The sequence below is a fragment of the Vigna unguiculata genome, chromosome 10 (assembly GCF_037176805.1).
Source record: "Vigna unguiculata cultivar grain cowpea cultivar isolate G323 ecotype 2 chromosome 10, ASM3717680v1, whole genome shotgun sequence".
Lineage (NCBI taxonomy): Eukaryota > Viridiplantae > Streptophyta > Magnoliopsida > Fabales > Fabaceae > Vigna > Vigna unguiculata.
Genome location: NC_140801.1, coordinates 44,795,698 through 44,818,211, shown reverse-complemented (window position 1 = coordinate 44,818,211; position 22,514 = coordinate 44,795,698). Strand labels below are relative to the sequence as shown.

Below are 22,514 nucleotides of genomic sequence, written 5' to 3'. Positions count from 1 at the left end.
GTATTCCTTGAGTTGTGGCTTGGAATATCATCTCTTGAGTTGTGGCTCGGGATGGCGGATGAACACGAGGAACCCTTGAGTTGAGCTCGGGTTAGTGAGTGTTGCCGGTGTGAGTGTGCTGGTTGTGGCCAGTACGAATGGGTTCAGATAGATTGCTCTCCTTAGCGATTAATTGACGAGTTTGACAGTCTTAGAACGTTACGACCTCTGTTCATATTTGGGAACTCCACCTAGTGTTGCGGTGTGTGAGCCGTAGCATGGTTTCCCGCACGTGCTCTATCGGTTGTGGCCGATAGGTATGGTAGCAAGACACCTATAGGTACTCACTAGAAGATGTAGAACACGAATAACATGGTGGTGACCATGTGATATGATATCAAATGATGGAATTCCTTTGGTGTGATTATGTGATTTGTATATTTGTGCCATATATATATATATATATATATATATATATATATATATATATATATATATATATATATTGTTAGCTCACCCTATCTGCTTGTGTTTGGCGATGATCGTGTACGCAGTACACGGGAGCAGATGATGTTGCAAGTGGATTTGGTGAGGCTTAGCAGCGGAGCGAGGAAAACTCATGGGAACAGTTTTATAGAGTTTTATCATTTATGGTTTTGGAATAAAGATATAATCTATTATGAGACTGTTTTGCTATTTTATTGAATTTTGAGAAGATTTGAACATAGAGTTATCTTTATTATGAAATAAATTATTTGAAATTTCCCGTGCTTTTGGGAAATGGATTTAAAATAAATATGATTTTATTTTCTTATTTTATTTTATTATTTTAACCCGTAATATCCGGTCGGGATGTTATAGGGTACAAATATTTTTTTACATCCCTACCCTAGATGCAATGCCTCCACACAATTGAACCTAGACCTTCACTCACATAGTGAATCAACAGTAAACAAAAATACAATTCAAAAGAGAGCAAGGAATAAATACACCTAATGGATGTGTAGATGTGCACTCAATCCTAAAGCCAAGCTTGACCCTCCAAGATTGAATCCACAGTCTTCTTGAATGTCTAGTTGAATGATCTCCCAATAAAGCGCAATAACTCTACAAATCTCAATCTTAGAAAAAATCTCTCAGAAAAATCTCTTCTTGATTCAATGATGCGTAATTCTCAAACTGATTTCAAATCTATTTTTAAATCAGAGTTCTACTGCTGAAATTAGCGGATTAGGGAATTTACCTAATCAATTATCGTGGGTGAATTTTCACTACATCAATGCAGTGCTTTATGATAATCCATTAGTTAAATATCCAATCCATTAACAAGTTCTACATTTGACATATCCAATAGATTGATAGCTAGTCTATACAGTTCAACCTTGGCTTACATGTAATCCTAGATATACAACACCTATCAAATGATAAGTTTAGGACTAAGCCTAAAATAGTGATACAAGGTGTTTGTATGACTTTGGACATCATCAAAATCATTTTTATTGGATTGAGCATGCTCCCCCCTTCAATAGTATATATCTATATGTTTTTGTTGTTGAATGAATGACAATATTTTCAGTGATGTGCAAGGTGTTGGGAATCCAAGTGTGAGTCTAAGTTCCACATTGAGTAAAAATGAGACAATTGAGTACCATATAAGGATGAAGACCCATAAATCCATCACCTTAAGGTTTTGGGTGAAGAGTGGTGTCAATCCCTTATGTGTAGGTTGAACTCATGTCTTATTGGTGTTAAATCTTTCGGTGATCCTCTCTCCAAAGACCCAACACAAATTACTACAATTGTACAATACACTCTAATTTTACCTACTTGTGATAGAGTTCTTCAATTCACCTTTGAATCTAGATAGTTTTTATGATATCAATGTGACATTATAATACCTCAATAATATTTACATTCACGAAAACATGAAATATAGAAGAGAATTTTATAAAACATTATTCTATCACTTATCATTTATTGTATTACAGAATGCATAAAAATGACTTTATATATACTTCATAAATAACATTAAATAATTATATTAATAAGAAAAGTATAGCTAACTCTTAGATAGAGCGGAAACCATAAATAAGAGAAAAGAAAAAGTAACTTGATATATAAAAGACTTAACAAATCTTGATATATAAAGTTTTAACTTCAACCGCTTGGGAGTTACAATAAATAAAATATCTCTTTAATTACTTAAGTACACACTACACTCAACTTACTCCCTTATGCCATGAATAACATTAAAAAAATAAACACATTAAATTAACTATCTATTACGATTCATGCCAAAGTTTCCCTTATAGACACTCTCTTATCATTCCAATCTCACAATCTCTATTGAGAATGATTTAAATATAATCACTGCTTGAGAGATACTCTTAAAAAAATAATGGGTATAAATAATTATTTTACTTATTTCTCAGCTTTTATATATATATATATATATATATATATATATATATATATATATATATATATATATATACTTTCACTAAAAAAAATCATATTTCATACGAATTTTGTTTTAAAATTTCTTTTTGTACGAAATACTTGTAAATTTCGTTGTGAAAACAAAAATTTGCAACAAATTGCTACTAATTTTCTTGCAAAATATATTATATAAAATACTTTTTGCAACAAATTTTGTAAAAAATACTTATAAATTTTATAATTTTATAGAAAATAATTACTCACGAAAAAATTACGTATTTTTTTATAAATTTTCTTCCAACAAATTTATAGAAAAAATCTCATATAATATAAAAAATTTTAGTACTGTTTATATTTTATTGTTATTTTTCATGTTCCTTCTTTTTCCTGCTTATCGCATCTTTTCATGATTGAGCACCAAATCATTGTTTAAACTGTCACAACATTATCAGAGGAGACACAATACTGATATAACTTCTTCCAACAAAATATATGTTAGTTTAGAATTGAAACACATGTTAAAACTCATATATTAGTCTTGATGTTTATTAAAATGATATTTTTAGTAACTTACTCTAAATAATAATAACGTACTCTAATATTGCTGATATAATTTTAAAAATATAAAATGAAATAAAATACTAATAATGAATAAAAATATTCATTTTATTTTTACTTTTATTTATATATTAAACAATTTATTTAGTTATCTCACTTTTGATCTTCTTATCCAAAGCAATCCTCTTATGGAATGATGGTATGACTTGTTCTTACAGAGAGCATTATTTCCATAAACGACAAAATGAGGCCACTCATCATAATGAAATGACTGGAAGATAATAAATATGATTTTTTTTCCCCATGTAGCACACTTTTTCCAAAATATTCCATAGATAGCATACTGTGTAGAATATTTACATCATAGCACAGTTTTATTCTACGTTTAGAATTCGGTTTTCGGGCAACCGAATTCTAAATTCAATTTTGTAATTTTTTTTTCTTATACCAGTTTGAATTCGGTCCTCAGGGACCCGAATTCTGTACTGATTTTTTTTTTTTAAAATGATGGAAAGATAAAGTTTTTTTAAAATAAATATATTTAATTTTTATTTTTGTTATTAATAAAATAGAAATAATTAAATAAATTATTTAATATATAATGTTTAATGTGGTGTTGTATTATTTATTTTTTAATGTTTATTAAATATTTTAAATTAAAAAATTTGTTTGAAGTACGAATTATTTTTTATTTATATATTTATATTTTGATTTGTTTATAAGAATTTTATTGATAAAATATTTATTTTTACACAAAAATAAATAATATAAAATTTATTGTTAGAATTTATAGTAGGTATTAAGTTTAAGGAAAATGATATATTAACATCCATTTATTGAGAACTTCACTCACAACTTGATGTTTTATTGTCACTTTCTTTTTTTTTTTTTTAATTTTTTGCAATTTTCACGTTGGTTTTCTTTGGAAGCAAGCAAAAAGAGAAAAAATAAAAGATGGAAATGCAAATTGGAAGGGAAAAAGTAGAAAGTGTGAAAGGATGTGTGAAACCACTGTGTAGTATTTTTGGTTACCCATGGCTACATAAGTGCTAACCTATGGTATACATTTTGAACATGTGTGAAGGATGTACAAAACTTATTTCAATCTTCACTCTCTTCATTATCAGTGGGGAGTATATGTTGGTGAGTCAAGGAATAAAATTTTTGTAATTTAATTAACAACATATGAATTCATTCCCTATGTGCCAACCCGTGACTTAATAAATGGTAACCCAGGTGCAATGTTTTGCACATGAATTTTTTCTTTCTTCAATAACTTCAATAGTGGCACTTTCATGCCTTGAGTTCATATGATAAAGTTAAATCTTCATACTCATATTCCTTCAAGTGAGTCTAGTTTGCCCCTATTTGTTGTTTGGAAAAGGAAAATAAAGGTGTATATATTTCTTCTTCACTACCAGTGTGCAGTATTTTTGGTTACCCATTACTACATAAGTGCTAACCTGTGGTATACATTTTGAACATGTGTGAAAGGATGTACAAAACTTATTTCAATCTTCACTCTCATTATTACCAGTGGGGAGTATATGTTGGTGAGTTAAGGAATAAATTTTTTGTAATTTAATTAACAACATATGAATTCATTCCCTATGTGCCAACCCGTGACTTAATAAATGGTAACCCAAGTGCAATGTTTTGCACATGAACTTCAATAGTGGCACTTTCATGCCTTGAGAAGTGTGACAACTTTGTTCATATTTAGTTTTATTTTATATGTTTTAACATTATACTTTAAGATGGTTGAACTTGTTCACTTTATCTAAAGAAGTTGTTGTTCACTATTTAGCAATGAAGCATTTGGAATGATTAAGTTCTTGCATTACTGATATGCGAATTTGTGTTAAACATGGCAAACTCTTACAAACACATAAAGACGACCTAATACATATGTAATACAATATTAAAGTACATATTTGTCCTTTTAATCACCGTAGTGGTGTCCAGTTCCACACCGAGGTCAACGCCTGTTTCTGGTGGGGTTTCTCCTATGCACTTCAGGTCTAGGTTCTTCAACCAGTGAAGGTTGTCGTTCATGTTCCTCATCAGGTTCATGATCATCATTTGCAGCAGATGATGATGCTTGTGTGTAAGGATTGTGGACGTAGTAAACTGAGTCTTGTTGTGGCTGATGCACCTTCAAAGAAATTTGGACTTTGGGAATATGTATGCAACCACGGTTGTGCAGAAGGTGGAGTTTCATCATAAGTTGCAAACATACTTGGTATGCCTAGTTCTGAGTTTGGTGAAACTGAATTCCTTGTTCCCTCCATACCTTGTGGTGGAGGAGTGTTTAAGTCATGCGTAGTTTGTGGTGGTGGAGGGACATTTGTCGATGTTGATTGACGATGCATTCTAGGATCATTTAACATTTGTGGAACTGACAAATATAAAAATGAGTTTGAACTATACCATGACATGTACTCCATTGTGTGTTGAAGTGGCCCAAGCATCGGTACTCCAGTCAACGTAAGGTTACGCCGGTTATTCCATTCCTGTATCCATTGCGAATGTCTAGTAACCCAGTTCTCATCTTGTCGCCCCCTCATGTCTACTTTATGTAAATGATCAAGGTTGTTGGGTTCTTCAGGGATGTCCTGTGACAGGCGAAATTGTAACTTGACCCTGTCGGACTGGTGCCATTCGACAATTGCAAAACAAATTAAACTTGTGCATGATGTCCATATTGCTTGGTCGCGATATGCTCCAACATCAATGATAGAGCCCAATCCCTCATAAGGGACCCAAATAAACTACAACAATAATTGAAAATGTCAATCATTAAGTTACAACCATTTATCGGTACACAAATCTATAATGTTACCTGATTTTGTTGCATGTGATCTATCCTTGCTCGGTATCCGACTAAATCATTGTGGGGGACATTTTTGTAGTTCAATACTCGACCGCCGCTCCATTGGCAAACTAGCGGGAAAGTTGGTGGAACTCTTGAAATGGGTGCAAGAAAAGGCATGCGAAACCATGCCCATGATTGTAACAATGAAGCACATCCACCCATAGTCCTTGCACGTGCATCGGTTGCTCTGCACATCTCCCTGTACAAGACAGCCAAACAGGCTGAACCCCAACTATATCTACTGGTTCTTCGAAGATTACTCAAGTAGTTCAAGTACATTAAATGTACTTTATTTCTAGTTTTATCTGGCATTAAAACACCACCTATCATTCCTAATATATAGGCCCTAGCATGTGCATGAATGACCTCAATACTAGAATTTTCATCTATAGACAACAAATTATCCCTTAACCATTTAAGTTTTATCATAGAACCGACAATGGATTCCCCCTTTACTGGTGTTAAACCTAATAAGTTATCACACATCTCGTCCCAATCTAACATAGTTGGACCAATGATAGGATGTCCGTCAACACAAAGACCCAATTGAAGTGACACATCTTCCAAGGTTATGGTGCATTCTCCAGTTGGAAAATGAAATGTGTGTGTTTCAGGCCTCCATCTTTCAACCAAGGCAGTGACTAAACCATGGTCAACCTTTAGATGTCGTAATTTAGCCACACCGCCAAACCCTGCTTCTTGTATTACAGGCACAATACTTGGATGAGGTTCTGGCATTGAGTGACAATAAGACGACACAATGCTCCCTTCCGTGTCCTAAACCAAAAAAACAAAAAGATGTGATTATTTTTAATAATTACGTGTGTAAATTAAAAATGCAATTAACATACCCGAGCATAAATGTATGTGGCCCTGTGTTGTTGTTGTTTCCATAACAACATCTTGATAAACTCTTTGTAGATTTGGTTACGATAACTTGAATTGAAAACAACAACATTCAACATTTATAGACGACTCAAGACTTGCCAAGGGAAAAGTTAGCCGTTGGATTACACAAACAAATCACATTCCTTACACATTTTTTGCACAACATGATGGTGACTAAAACCTGCCGATGTTGGTGACTAAAGCCTACATGATGGTGACTAAAGACTGCATGAGGTTGACTAAAGCCTGCATGATGGTGACTACACAGTGCAGAGACCTTTTCAGAACTATGGCCCAAACATTACTAAATATTTGTGAATACCAACATATTTTTATTTAATTTTACATAAATTAGGTTCAGAATAGGTGCTCAATACTAATAAAGGGTCATTAATGTGAATCTGATAAGGGATTAATGTGCAAGGAAAATACGTGCTTAGTTGTAAAAGAGGGTGTACACCAAATTCAAGTGAATGACTTTGTAAATTTTATTTCTTGTGTTAATGACAATAGTGTGTTATGGAATCGAATCAATGACAGAAATTTAAGATACGACAACAAATATTAAACCATAGATAATGTCCTTCAAAAACAGGTACTTAGTACTTCAATAAAAGTTCCATTACACACAAATACTTTTTTTACATTGCACACACTTAAGTCTTTATTGGAAATTAAGTACTAATGACAAACATTACTACACATAATTTAAAGACTTCCATAAACACATAACGAACTAAGCCTTAGTCATCGACATTACTGGTTGAAGTTGAGGTTGTTGCATCCAAATTGTCACCTTCAGCAGGATGTAGGGTCACGGAAAGCTTCATTGGGAGATCATGTGGGAGTGGAAGGAAGAAGGCAACCATGTCGCGAACATCATCATCCGTAAGGAGCTTAATTGTTTCATACTGGTCCCAACGTCCTAACACAGGCTTGTGAAACCATACATCTTTGACTCTTCTTCCTTGACTGCAGCAACGATAGCTTGTAATTTCTTCTTTCAACATTTGTAAATTCATAGTAGTTGACACATAAAAAGCACAATTAATGCGACCTTCGTAGTTAACAGCAACAAGAAAACTATTGTGAATGTTATTTTCGTGATGGAGCACCATCCTTGTTTTGGTAATAAGCAGTTATGGTTGTGAACTGAACGACCTAATAATTTATAAGCGGATTGGTTACTTCATGGTCAAAAAAATGTTGACCCCTGCAATAAAGTGGGTTCACGTGACAAAGTAAAGTGGGATAAAGTCTGATTAGAATTCATCGTGCAGTGTGTATATGAACTGTGTCTGTGATGTTGCTTTCACGTGATGACATTGACTAGAGCATGCTACTCATCAGGTGCAGTGCTTTTTATTATAACCTGACATATCACATGCGAAATAATTAAAGTTGCAACACATAATAAAGATCACTACAAAACAAACCACTTTTAAAGTCATTGGTTGATCAGCAAAGTGGATCTAAATCTTGTCCGTTCGATTTGTCTACTTTGAATCTAAACCATTAACATAAACAAACAAAAATTGTCATTGTTGTATCCCACGCTGAGCCAATGAGGCTATAAATAATGCCCTTCATAAATTCATTCATCAATCTAATCAAGTCAGTGCGATATCACTCCTACCCCTCAATGACATCTACAACATTCACTGTGTTGGTGTACTACAATGGCAGCTTCTATGCTAAAGATAACTATTCCGATACATACATTAGCTCCAACACGGCATGGGTGACCATAACAAATACTATGACGTTGTCCCAACTTAAGCAGGCAATCCTCAAGGAATTCAATGGTGCAACGTTGGACGACTATGAAGTCGACTTACGTTACAAGTTACCGATCTTCATATCGGGCGACATTACGCACTATCGATCTTGTACGATGTGTGGAGATGACGATGTTGAGTCCATTTTTTACATGGGAACGACAAAAGCATGTCATCTTCCAGTTAAGATAATGACATTTATTACAACAAAGCATAGAAGTGCAATCCCTGACGAAGTTTATTTTGAATTTTCTAATAACTTCAACATGTCCCTCAACTTAGATTGAGGTTTATATTTTCTTATTTAAAGTATGTAATTTTATTTATGAAGTTCTTTTTCATATATGTTTATGCAACTTTTAATTTCAATGAATTTGAACTTACATAATGGGGATGATGAAATGTTAATCTCTTATAAAATGTTCTCAAGTCACATGCTAACATCGGAGGTCGTGCTCGTCACATGGGTTCATAATAATTTGTGTCACTCACATGGAAACATAAGAAGTCGTGTGAATCACATGAGTACATAAAAGCTCGTGCCACTCACATGATAACATTAAATCTCGTGCAAGTCACATGTTCACATAGAAAGTCACATGATAACTTTAATTTCGGTATTAAAGACTACCATCACTTTCTAAAGTCACAATCTTAATCTTGCAATTTCTCTGCACTCTAAAAAATCATCGAAAGTCAGGTTCAACTACAACCTAAGATGGAAGGGTCAATGTTTGTCTGTGTATACGACGATGGAGAAATCGCTAGTGACGCTCAAACTGGTGCCTACTTTGCATTTGCAAAAACAATCATGATCCGCATCCATAGAGGTTTCGGCTTGTCCAAACTTATTCGCATAATAATGGAGAAGGCAAATAGAGATCCAAGGGATGGAGTTCTAGTTATTCACTTTAAATTTCTGACTAAAGTTTGTGGCCAACATGTGACATACACAACAACTCAAATCCAAGATGACGACGACTTGGATGGCGCTTTCGACATGATACATGCCACCCTAACTGTTACATCTATTGAACTCTGCACCACCTACAACTCAGGTACGAGACCTTCTGAAAATATTTCTTTAACACATTTTGATGCGCAACATCCACATCCAAACACTGAACCACAACAACTATTTGACCTTAACACTACCTACCTAGGGGATTGGGGAAATGATATACAATCATATACTGAACTATTAATCGGTCCGTCTACCTCAAATATTTTTCAAACTCCCGCACATCACAACAACCAAAGGTCCTCTCCTCCAGTTATGGTAGAACTTGAAAACCTAGGTCTACCTCCAGCATCCTTAGATGCATTTAGTGAAGATGAGGACAATATACTTTTTTATGAACATGATGACCATGACCAAACACTAGATGTCCACCCCATACAACAACAAGACCCTCACCTTCAGACACATGTCCCCTATAACCCACCACAACACTTCCAATTATATGAGGAATACAACCCAAGCCCACACCAAGAATTCCCAAACGCATATGACCACTACACAATGTTGAATGACAACATTGACCACGATGTTGGTACACTGACCCAAGGAATGAGGTTCCGAACAAAGGAACAACTTTTAGATGCTTTAAATAGGTACCACATAACAAACCATTGCACCTACAAAACGACACACTCAAACACCACAAGGTTGAGGGTGCAATGTGTACAACAGTTGTGTCCTTGGAAATGTCAAGCAATATTATGTACAAGGGACCAAGTGTGGGAAATTAGAAAAGTTGAAGGTGTGCACACATGTGCCACACAACTCATAACGCAAGACCACAGACACCTAGGCTCAAGAATAATTTCTCAACACATAAGACAAATGGTGGAGTCAGACCCATCCACACCAATTGCAACAATAATTTCTTCCATCCAGACCTCTATGGGATATAACACAACCTACAGAAAGGCATGGTTGGCGAAACAACAAGCAATTGAAGATGTGTACGGAAACTGGGAACAATCATACAACCGATTGCCGTGCCTACTACAAGCCATGCAAACTTATTTGCCTGAATTTGTATACAAGTTGAAAACCAGTCCAATTACAGATGGGGACGACGTCCTACAAAACCAACAACACTTTCGAAGGGTGTTCTGGACATTCAAACCATGCATTGATGGCTTCTCATTTTGCAAACCAATAGTCCAAGTCGATGGGACCTTCCTTTACGGAAGGTATAGGGGCACCCTTCTAGTAGCTGTTGCACAAGATGGGAGAAATAACATTTTCCCCATCGCATTTGCTATAGTAGAGGGTGAAACCGCTGAAGCTTGGTTTTTTTTCCTTAAAAACCTAAGGACACACGTTACGCCTCAACAAAATTTATGCTTAATGTCAGACCGCCACAATTCCATCAGTGTAGCATTCAACAGACCGAGTAGTGGCTGGACTCAAGGGAACTGTGTGCAAGTGTGTTGTATTCGACACATTGCACAAAATTTTACAAAAAGATTCAAGAATACAACTCTAAAAAAGGACCTTATCAACATGGGTAAGCTATTACATGTAAATATGTCCTTTTCATTTTTTTGGCTGTCAATTATCCACACCCAATATTAACTCATAAATTATTCTTAAAATTATATTTGTAGCGTACGCATTGACGGAGCCACGCTGTAACTACTACTACAACATCATTAGAGAAGACAACTCAGAAGCAGCAGCTTGGGTTGACCAAATTCCAAGGGAACAATGGTGTCTTGCATATGATCAAGGAAGAAGGTGGGGTCACGTAACAACAAATTTGGCTGAAGCAATAAATTCTGTCTTGAAGAAGACAAGAAATTTGTCAATTTCATCCATAGTATTGGCCACGTACACTAGGTGCAACACATACTTTACCAAAAGAGGTAGACAAATAACTGCAATGCTCAGTGCTGGTCATGTGTATTCTGAATATGCGACGAACTTCCTACAAGATGCGGACTCCAAGTCCAACACGCACCACGTCCTTGAATTTGATAGAAATACCACAAGATTTAGAGTGGAGGAGATGGTCAATCCCAGAGAGGTTCGTCCGGTAGGAAAATTTGTAGTCAGGTTAGATGAAAGGTGGTGCGATTGTGGAAAGTTTCAAAAACTACATCTACCATGTTCACATGTTATTGCAGCTTGCAAGTATGCACATCACGACTTCAGCATGTACATAAGTCCACATTACAGGCTGGATGTCATCATCAAAGTATATGACAATTTATTTGGTGAGTTAAGACATGAAGAATATTGGCCACCATACCAAGGGCCACAGGTTTGGCCTCATCCTGCCACAAAAAGGACTGAGAAGGGTCATCCTAAATCAAGTAGAATTAGGGTTGAGATGGACATTAGGGAAGGAAGACAATCAAGAAAGTGTTCCTATTGTAGAACTGAAGGACACACAAGAAATCATTGTCCTAATAACCCTGCACTTTCATGATCTGCATCAAACCACTTAGTTTATGTTGTACTTTGATTTGTCTTCAATAGATATAAACTTCATTCAATTCAATGGCACATCTTTTCTTATTATCTTTTATTCTTACTTATTTTACATAAACCAAAAACATATAAAAAATTAATTTCATATACAATAATAAAATCGTTTTAAATTATTTTAATTATTTCCTTCATTTCTAAATTAATTTAGACAAATTTACAATGTTTAAAATATAAAATTTTTAACAATTATCCAAAATTAAAAGAAGCTTATAATTCCTATTTTTGTTAACACATATTAAAAAAAATTCATACTTCACAAATTATGAAACAAAATTTAAAATTAAATTGAATTTTATATTTTGAAATTACACATAAAATCACTTCCTATACAATACAAATTCATTTTTTTAATTTACAAATTCATAAACACAATAAATTATTCTTTATTTTACTATTTTTTCAAATAACACCTCAAATAACTAATAAAACATTACTAATTCGATTTTTTTAATTTTTTTTACTCTTATCTATTTTAAAAAAAAATTAATTATATCAATTTTAAAATCAACAAATTCAAAAACAAATAAAATTATTATCTTTTTCTAATAACTAATAACACATTTATAATTCTATTATTTAAAATAATTTATTTAATTATTTCTATTTTATTAATAACAAAAGTAAAAATTAAATATATTTATTTTAAAAAATTTTTATCTTTTTATCATTTAAAAAAAAAAATCAGTACAGAATTCGGGTCCCTGGGACCGAATTCAAACTGGTATAAGAAAAAAAAATGCAAAATTATGCACAGTATACTTTCCAGGAAATATTTTGGAAAAAGTGTGCTACATGGGAAAAAAAATCTAATAACTACTGCATCATATTTTATTTGATTCTGTATAATTGCACTTCTGAGCTGATAGGTCTGTGAAATTTTATATGATTGGAGTGAATGATTGGTTTTGTGAATTTGGTTGAGTAAATGATTAATTATGATTAACTTCGTGTTTTATGATTTCTGATATTTCAAAGGGTTTGTGAAAATGGAATGTTTAATTACAAAGTGCTGTTTTAGTATAAAAAGAGTGGAAGTATTTAAATAAATAAATTTGAACATTTTAATGCAGGAAAAATAAAACTGTATGTCACTTACACCACTTCTGCTGAATGTTGAGTTTCGAACATTGGTCCTAAAATACTTGACTCAGGTACTCCTCCCACAATCAATTTATGCATTTTCAACTTCAACAATTTTATTTTTTCACGTAAAATTCATAACTTTTTTTTTGGGTACTAACCGATTTCATTTACTTGTCAAAAGGGAAAAGCAAGGAGCCATAGTCCCAGAATCCATGGAAACGCAGTATGAAAAATTCGAGACAGAAGACTCTATTCCCGACAGTTCCTCAGAAGATGTGAGTAACTTGAAAAAGTTTCATAAAGTTATAATTTTGTATTTTTTCTTTTTTTGGGGGATTTCTTCAAAACTAGGTTTATAGTGAGTGCAAAGTGTGATTGATTTTAATGATTACAGTAGGAGGAGGAGATAGAGAAGGAGTTAGCAGATGTAACGTTTGAGGAATTGCAGAAAGCACGCTCGAATGGGGCACATGCTTTTTTTCAGAAACCCAAAGATGACAAAAAGTTAAAAAGGGCCAACAAGAATAGGTATTGCATTTTTAACAGTTTAATTGAGTTTTTTTTTTTTTTTTTTTAATTTTGTTTCTGGTGTCCATGAAACCTGATGCAAAGAAACTTGTAATGTTTTACTAGGCCGATGGAGGCCAGTAGCAAGAAGCCAGTTTCTGCTTTTAGAGAGGTCATCCAAGCTCCAAAGAAGGTAGATTTATTTGTTCCTTGTAAAGAGTGTAACTTTCTATTAGTTTTTTCTTTAAATTTATGTTACTGTCTTTCACTGAATTCGTGAGGTTTAACTCCTCAAAGTCTAATGAGGCCCTGTAGAAGCTTGCATAGCATTTTAATATTTTAGACCTACTAGGCTACTACCCTATAGGGCCATTTGCAAGCTTATGTAGAGTAGGAAGACCAATTGCAATCTATATCTTGTTTGTTTTTCACATGCACACACATTTTCACATATTATGCCTCTATTACTATGTTGAAGGATCTTTATGTTGGTCTGTATCTTGGTGCATAACCAAGTAGTTTCATTTTAAACAAAGCTTTCAACTAAATCTTGGAACTTCTCTTGTAATATATGTACTTGGACTTGCAGGTTTAAGAAGAGGTATAATTTCTTATATGAAAACGATCTCCCTGCTGAAAGACAGGTAGTCTTCCAGATTATACGTGTAGAATTTTTTGTAGGGCTTACTCTATGAACTCTGATTACATCATCTTGCTGTACCAGGGTCTGAAGAAGCAATTGAAAAAGTATAAAGATCCGAAGCGCATAAGTGAAATAGAAGAACGTATATCATGGATTGTACGTACTTCACTTTTGTTAAGTCAGATCTGTCTAATCACCTTAACCACAAAGGGATCTGAATTGATTAGCAAGCTTTTATATGGTTTAAGATGAATCTTGAATAAATCTTTAGGTTTTAAAGCTCAATTAATCAATTTCGCAGTTCTGGGTTAATGGACTGTTTAAATCAATCAAGAAAGATTATGAGAGAGAAGAAAGAAGCAAGACACACAATTTATACTGGTTTGATTCAAAAAGAATCTACATCCAGTCTTCTCCTAAGTAACACACTTAGGAGGATTTCACTAAACAGAAAGGTTTCAAGAATTATAAGCACATCTATGTAATTCTAACCCCCAAAACCCAAAAACTTGATTCAACAATCAAGAACTCCCCCTAGGAGCAATGCATCCACACAATTGCACCTAGGTCCACACTTCAAACACTGAAGCTACTGTAATCAGAAATACAGAAAACAAAACAAGAAACGAAAACACCTAAGCTGTGCAGATTTGACTTGATGCTCCTTGAATCAAGCAAGATCCATCATGGTAGAATCAACCATCAATTCTTCTTGGATCTGTACTTGAGTTATCTTGCAGAATCTTCTGAAACTTTGTGTTTCTCAGATGGCTCTATCTCAGATGAAAACTGCGTGATCTTTCTGATTTTTTCCAGACCCAAAACAGATTCCAAAACAGCTTTTACACAAAGGTTTTTGCTGTCACTAATTCGATTAGCAATTTACCTAATCGATTATCGTGAGTATATTTTCACTTACTTTGTACCATACTCACAGTTAATCCATTAGTTAAAAAACTAATCATATGCAGAATTACACAGCAGGCCTGAAATACATTTGATAAAGAGAAGCTAATTGCCTAATGCATATCCTAACTGGACCAAGCTATATTTTATCCTAGATCAGTAGACATCATCAAAATTGTTCTTCATTTATGGATGAAAGGCTCCCCCTTCCAACAATCTCCCCCTTTTTGATGATGTCCAAAACATGGACTGTGATAAGCCTACCTGCAGCATATTAAGCAAACAACAACAGCAGTACCAACATAGGCATAAACTAGACAACAGAAAACAGCATAGGCATTTAACATATATCATTTTAATTCCATACTCCCCCTACCAATATAAACTATCAATATACCAAATTCTCCCCCTTTTTGGACATTAGCAAAAAAAATTAGACAGATTTTGGATGCAATACAGGACAGCAGGATAATTGTATCTAAACAGCGCAAAAATGTAAGAGATGCAGCAGGAGATAATGCATAACAACCAGGATAACAACCATAATGCATAACAATTTCGCATAATGGATTAGCGGGCTCCTTTTGAGAAATTAAGTAGCAACTATGTGATGCAAAACTTAACACAGACTAAGCTTCAGACAGAACACGATAATGGATTAAGGCCAAGGTTAGGCAAGCAGCTACACAGTTTGAACACAGTAGGCATACAATGTATGACAATACTAACAACGCAGCAGGTGAAATCAGTAGCGCAGGTTAACATCAGAGTGCAGACAGCCATAAATCAAATCAGCAATTAAGTATTGCAATATCAGTTTAAATCAGTTGCAATATCACAATAGAAGAGGAACTTTTCACCTTGGCAATGACTAAAATTTGACCTTTGTTATTAACACCTCTTGTAACATGACCAATAATTGGCTTTGTAAGATATCCTGCAGAACTTCTTCACATCTCCTTTCATGTGTCTTGAGCATCCATTATATAAAAGCTACATTGTTTTCCTTGCATCAAGACACACCTGAAACAAAGATTAAAGAGAAGATGCAGGTACCCAATTGAACTTGGGTCCTTTCATGTTAGTGGTTTGAGGTGTTCCTTTAGGTACCCATTTGTACTCTCCTTTAGGAACCCCACAATTTTTAAAGTAGCAAGAATTAGAAAAATGGTCAGGTTCAGAACAGTAAGTACAGATAATAGAGGATGGTTTGCTGATGTTGAGGAAATTTCTACACGATAATCGATTAGAGTTGCCACTGTAACCAATTCCCTCTTTATTCAGCACACTCCTTTGAGATCCTAGTACAGCATCTAGGTTGGATCTTCCTAGGGTAAATTTTGAGAGAGTTTTCATCAAATACTCTATCTTTTCTAACTGTCCTGGGCAGTGCTCACATATAGACCTGGAGTGTTTTTCAGATTGTTCTAATCTTTCCAAGCAAGTTGTTAGATTCTCATTTTCCTCTTCTAACTGCTTTATTCTACCCTCCAGCCACTTAATCTCTCCTTTACGTTTGCTATTTGACTTTTGTAGTTTTGTAGTTTCCTTATGCAGTTCATTAAAGGCATCAAGCAGTTCATAGTAGTCATTTTCCTCATGGTCAGATGTGAAACTACTTACACTGTTTTTGGATGATTCTGCTTTAATGGATGTTTCAGCTTTAGCCATCAGACACAGATTATTCTCCTCTTCAGTGCTGTCATCTGAATCACTGGATGTGCTGGAGTCATTTTCCTCCGATGCAATATAGGCTCTCTTTTTCTTCATGTGCTTCTCTGCCTCATTTTTCTCATCCAGTTTCTGCTTCATCTTCAGCACTGGACAATCAGCTTTGACGTGTCCTGTCTTACCACACTCATAGCAGGTTTGAGTTCCAGATCTGATCTGCCTCTTGTTTCCTGCATAACTGTTGTTAGTCTTGTTCTTATACTTCAGAAATTTTGAGAACTTTTTCACCATTAAGCTCAAAGCTTCACTGTCAGAGTTTCCATCATTGGAGTCGTTTGCAGAATCTGCCTTTTTACTGCACTCTTCAAGGCTATAGTGTGCCTCTTTTCTCCATCCTCTTCTTCCTTGAGTCTTCCAAGCTCTAATTCATGTTCCCTCAATTTTCCAAAGAGAGTGGCTATGCTCATGCTACTGAGATCTCTAGATTCAGAAATTGCTGTAACTTTGGGCTGCCATGTCCTATTTAAGCTCTTCAAAATTTTGATATTGAGTTCCTCTTTGTCAAAGGTCTTGCCAAGAGCTAGGAGGTGATTTACTATATGTGTAAATCTTTTCTGCAAATCACAAATGCTTTCTCCAGCCTTCATTCTGAACATCTCATACTCTTGAATGAGAGTATTCTTCCTTGCCCTTTTGACTTCATTCGTGCCCTCATGGGTTACTTCCAAGACATCCCACATTTCTTTGGCTGATTCACACACAGATACCCTGTAAAATTCATCCAAAGTTAGTGCAGAAGATATAATATTTTTGGCTCTAACATCATAATGTGCCCTCTTATTCTCATCAGGGGTCCATTGTGAGAATTCTTTAGGAAAAGTCTCTCCATCCACTATTTTAATTGGTTTAAAAGGTCCATTTACCACTGCATCCCATACCCCTTTGTCTACTGATTCAAGAAAGATCTTCATTCGAATTTTCCAAGAGGGATAGTTTTCCCCAGCAAACAGAGGGGGCCTGTTAATGGATGCCCCTTCAGCAAAGGTTTGAGATGTATTAGACATAACAGGATCTTTCTAATCGATTAGCGTGCGATTAACCAGCTCTGGTGCCAATTTTTAAGTCAGATCTGTCTAATCACCTTAACCACAAAGGGATCTGAATTGATTAACAAGCTTTTATATGGTTTAAGATGAATCTTGAATAAATCTTTAGGTTTTAAAGCTCAATTAATCAATTTCGCAGTTCTGGGTTAATGGACTGTTTAAATCAATCAAGAAAGATTATGAGAGAGAAGAAAGAAGCAAGACACACAATTTATACTGGTTCGATTGAAAAAGAATCTACATCCAGTCTTCTCCTAAGTAACACACTTAGGAGGATTCCACTAAACATAAAGGTTTCAAGAATTACAAGCACACCTATGTAATTCTAACCCCCAAAACCCAAGAACTTGATTCAACAATCAAGAACTCCCCCTAAGAGCAATGCATCCACACAATTGCACCTAGGTCCACACTTCAAACACTGAAGTTACTGTAATCAGAAATACAGAAAACAAAACAAGAAACGAAAACACCTAAGCTGTGCAGATTTGACTTGATGCTCCTTGAATCAAGCAAGATCCATCATGGTAGAATCAACCATCAATTCTTCTTGGATCTGTACTCGAGTTATCTTGCAGAATCTTCTGAAACTTTATGTTTCTCAAATGGCTCTATCTCAGATGAAAACTGCGTGATCTTTCTGATTTTTTCCAGACCCAAAACAGATTCCAAAACAGCTTTTACACAAAGGTTTTTGCTGTCACTAATTCGATTAGCAATTTACCTAATCGATTATCGTGAGTATATTTTCACTTACTTTGTACCATACTCACAGTTAATCCATTAGTTAAAAAACTAATCATATGCAGAATTACACAGCAGGCCTGAAATACATTTGATAAAGAGAAGCTAATTGCCTAATGCATATCCTAACTGGACCAAGCTATATTTTATCCTAGATCAGTAGACATCATCAAAATTGTTCTTCATTTATGGATGAAAGGCTCCCCCTTCCAACAACTTTTACTAGTTTGTTTTCTACCTCCAAAAGTATGATATTTATTGTTTTTCTCATCATATCTGCATGTTTTTTCAGGATAAACAAATGAAGTCTGATTCAACGAAGAATATTGATACAGAAATATTGGCGAATCATAAAAAGAAAGAGAGAGAAGCAACAAAGCAGGGGAAACGTCCCTTTTATCTAAAGAAATGTAATCCTTGCTGCCATGCTCTCTTTTCCATTCACAAACAGATAAATACATGTTAAATGAATTGATGAAGCATTACTATATCTGCTGACATCCTTTTCCATTCCTGGCAGCTGAAATACGGAAACAAAGGCCGATTGAGAAATATAATCAGCTCAAGGTATATCTTAGAACATCTTTTTATGTTTACCCCTGCCCCCACCCCATTATACCACTTGTTTGCTGTCTTTTCGGCTAATCTGTCCATTCATCATTTTTAGTCATCTGGCAAACTTGAAGCATTTGTTGAGAAAAGGAGGAGAAGGAATGCTGCCAAGGACCACAGATACATGCCGTATCGTAGATCTGGTGATGCGGAATAAATTTTGTAGCTTTAACATTATTTCTTAGGCTATAATAATTATATACTGGAATATAGGACCAAAAAGAAAAGTATCTATGTGTTTTGGCTGCCCAGCTTTGGGGATTGAATATTGACGTTTGTTGATGGCCTTTATTAATTATTAGGGAATGAATTGGTGACACTAGGCTACTAGGCAGTCTTTTTGATTCCGTGTTATGTACTTGTGGGAGGGATGCCTTTTGCATTATCATTAGGTCACATGTTTTAGGCACCGTTTGTTTAAGATTTTTCTCAGAAATGAAAATCTGAATTTGAAAAAAGGCTTTCTTATTACTCTCGGATGCTACTTTGTTGAGTACCAAATGTTAGAAAAGAGGTTTGTCCTTAACATACCTCAAATCACCATTGATGACTTGATTAACAAACTGCTTTTTGAAGACTGAATTTGAAGATTCCCATAAACCGTTTAATGTTTTTTTCATGAATTGTCATCCGGGTGAAGAAAAGTATGATAGCTTATTTGTTAATTTGCTTATTTGGAGAGATTCATGTATCACTCCTAGGTGTATCCCTCCATAACTGGAAATGCAAATAACCTGAAAAAAAAATGGTAGAAAAGTATGTTTGAAGTTGAAAGCTGGTATGGTGTACTTTTAACCTATGAGGAATTAGAAGCATCAGGCTCCAGCTGCAAGTGCTCGACGATGCAAATATTAGCCTAAACAATTCATTTTGAATGCTGCACATTCTTACTTCACCCCTCCTCAGAATACCTCTTAACCCATTAAGGTTAAGCAAGTTCAAAAACTCGTTTAGTATCTAAACCAAAACACATGCTTGATTAACTTCGTCCCCTACTACGTGGAACAACACATTGGTAATCCACATTTTTACACGGTAATCCACATTCTATAATGAATCCACTTTATATCAATATATTAAAACAATAAAACCAATACAAGTTCAATAATTTACTTCTTATGTTTTTTTCTAGTCTATGCAAATTCAATTATCAAAGGTTTAGGCAGAAAAGAAGTTTCATGAAAAAGAACTATGCAAAAACAGATGCTTATTTATACCAGATTTGTTATGATAAAACACAATCTTCCTTGGTGTTATGCTTGGATTGGAATGACTAGGAGAGGTTGTGCCTTATGCAAAGTAATCCCATATTTCTCAGATATATCCATGTCTTGTGGCTTCTCTCCATCTTTGAGCTTCCAATTATACTTACACAGAAGAGAGGCCAATACAATATGCACAGTTCTAGAAGCCAATGGCAATCCAGGACAGATCCTTCTTCCTGCTCCAAAGGGTATTAGCTCAAAATCTTGGCCCTTAAAATCAAGGTCACTTTCCAAGAATCTTTCAGGTCTAAATTCATCTGGGTTTGTCCAAATACTTGAATCTCTTCCCATGGCCCATACATTAACCAGAATTTGGGAACTTTTAGGTACCATGAAGTCACATAGTTCAACATCAACTTCTGTCTTGTGTGGCACTAACATTGGGGCAGGTGGATGCAAGCGGAAAGTTTCCTTCACCACTGCTTGTAGGTAAGGAAGCTTTGAGATATGTGATTCTTCTAGTTTCTCACCTTTGACAAGGACTTTCTGAAGCTCTTCTCTCACTTTTTCTAGCTTTTCTGGGTTACGTAGCAACTCAGCCATGGCCCATTCTATCGAGCTTGATGTTGTGTCTACTCCAGCCACAAATAAATCCTGACATGTGACCGATTAGTAAAATAATTTACAACTTGACAGAAACATTTTACACACACTCACCAGAAACAATTGCAGAACAAGAGTGCGAGTCACTTGTGAATTGTCTTCAAACATAAGTTCCAACACAGAATCCAACACGTCCTTGCACGGCTTGGCTTCATTTTCTAATACCCTTAAACGCAATCTTTCTTCTATGAGCCCATCAAAAAACGCAAATAACTTTTCAAAGTAACCATTCATTCTTCTCCGTGCACCTTGTGGGTCAAGCAGGCGAAAGATTGGAAAAAAGTCGACAACATTAGGCCTTCCAGCTTCTTCCATGATACCCCAAATGATGTCCTTGAACTCTTGAGACTTGTGAGAAGTGTAATGAGCAAAATCCATTGAGAAGAAAGTGTTTGATATGGAGTTAAGCACAGTTATGAAGGAAGCCTCACCAATATCAAAGGCTTCACCTTTCTCACATCTTTCCTTCACATAATCCATCAATTCTTGCACCTTCCTCTGTCGACAAACTTGTGTGGAACCAAGCTGCTGAGAAGAGAAGACTTTGGTAGCACAAACTCTCCTAAGGGTCCTCCACAGTGCTGAAGGTGGCAACCACACCACTGAAAGTTTGTGATGATCAAAAAGTCGAACAGAATCTGGGATTGTCCTGTTGGCAAAGATTTGATCATTTTTTTGCAGTACTTCTTTGGCAACATGTGGAGAGGAAATGCATATGGCGGTAGTGCTACCAAGCTTCAGACTCATTATAGGACCATAAATTTTAGAAAGTTTTGCAAGTGTTTGGTGAGGAAGGTTTCCAAGGTCCAAGATGTTTCCTATGATGGGAAGAGAGCGAGGCCCTGGAGGGTATTTTGAGGGTTTCTTTGGTTTGAAGGTTGAGATGAGTACATGAATGGTTACACACACTATGGTGATTAGAAGAAGTGGAAGAAGGTACTCCATTCTTTTGCTTCTCTTGTGGACACTGGAAAAGGAGAGACTGAAAAACATTATTAATGAGAACAATAAAGTCTGAATACTATTAATGAGAACGTGACATGGGCCTTCCTTGTCCATAGAACAAATTTTGTATGGACCTCAAAGTGTGGCCAGAACTAGAGATGGCAAATAAACCCATGTCCGTGGGTATCACCCGAACCCGTCCCCGTTTTGACGGGGAATCCCCGCTTTGACTGGGTATGGGTATGGGTATGGGTAATACCTGAAATTTTCAACTGGGGATGGGGATGGGGATATATATATACCCGCCCAAATACCCGTCCCCGCTTAAATTACTAAACTATTTATAATTTATTAAATAATCTAAAAAAAATATATAAATAAATAATATATTTACACATAAAATATAA

General features: G+C 35.1%; 3 protein-coding genes and 1 pseudogene across 4 annotated transcripts; 2 read left to right on the top strand and 2 right to left on the bottom strand.

Moving 5' to 3' along the window:
• Positions 1–4,954: 4,954 nt before the first annotated feature.
• On the bottom strand, positions 4,955–6,589 carry LOC146883308 (serine/threonine-protein phosphatase 7 long form homolog). Its single transcript, XM_085667511.1, has 3 exons — positions 5,819–6,589; positions 5,247–5,747; positions 4,955–5,131 (listed from the first exon to the last, which is right to left on the bottom strand). Exons 1-3 carry the CDS (start codon positions 6,587–6,589, stop codon positions 4,955–4,957), a joined length of 1,449 nt encoding a protein of 482 aa, XP_085523637.1.
• A 3,762-nt stretch (positions 6,590–10,351) lies between these two features.
• LOC146883307 (uncharacterized) lies at positions 10,352–11,960 on the top strand. Its single transcript, XM_085667510.1, has 2 exons — positions 10,352–11,036; positions 11,137–11,960. Exons 1-2 carry the CDS (start codon positions 10,364–10,366, stop codon positions 11,958–11,960), a joined length of 1,497 nt encoding a protein of 498 aa, XP_085523636.1. The 5' UTR covers positions 10,352–10,363.
• Positions 11,961–13,107: 1,147 nt separating this feature from the next.
• Positions 13,108–21,157, top strand: LOC114165546 (uncharacterized; annotated as a pseudogene). The gene is made up of 9 exons (XR_014984950.1): positions 13,108–13,380; positions 13,500–13,633; positions 13,739–13,805; positions 14,091–14,107; positions 14,202–14,256; positions 14,337–14,411; positions 18,975–19,092; positions 19,203–19,249; positions 19,350–21,157. The product of XR_014984950.1 is annotated as an uncharacterized LOC114165546 (transcript).
• On the bottom strand, positions 20,485–22,135 carry LOC114165976 (cytochrome P450 76T24-like). The gene is made up of 2 exons (XM_028050623.2): positions 21,217–22,135; positions 20,485–21,153 (listed from the first exon to the last, which is right to left on the bottom strand). The coding sequence occupies exons 1-2, from the start codon at positions 22,105–22,107 to the stop codon at positions 20,548–20,550; spliced, it is 1,497 nt and encodes a 498-aa protein (XP_027906424.2). The 5' UTR covers positions 22,108–22,135; the 3' UTR covers positions 20,485–20,547.
• Between the last annotated feature and the right edge of the window lie 379 nt (positions 22,136–22,514).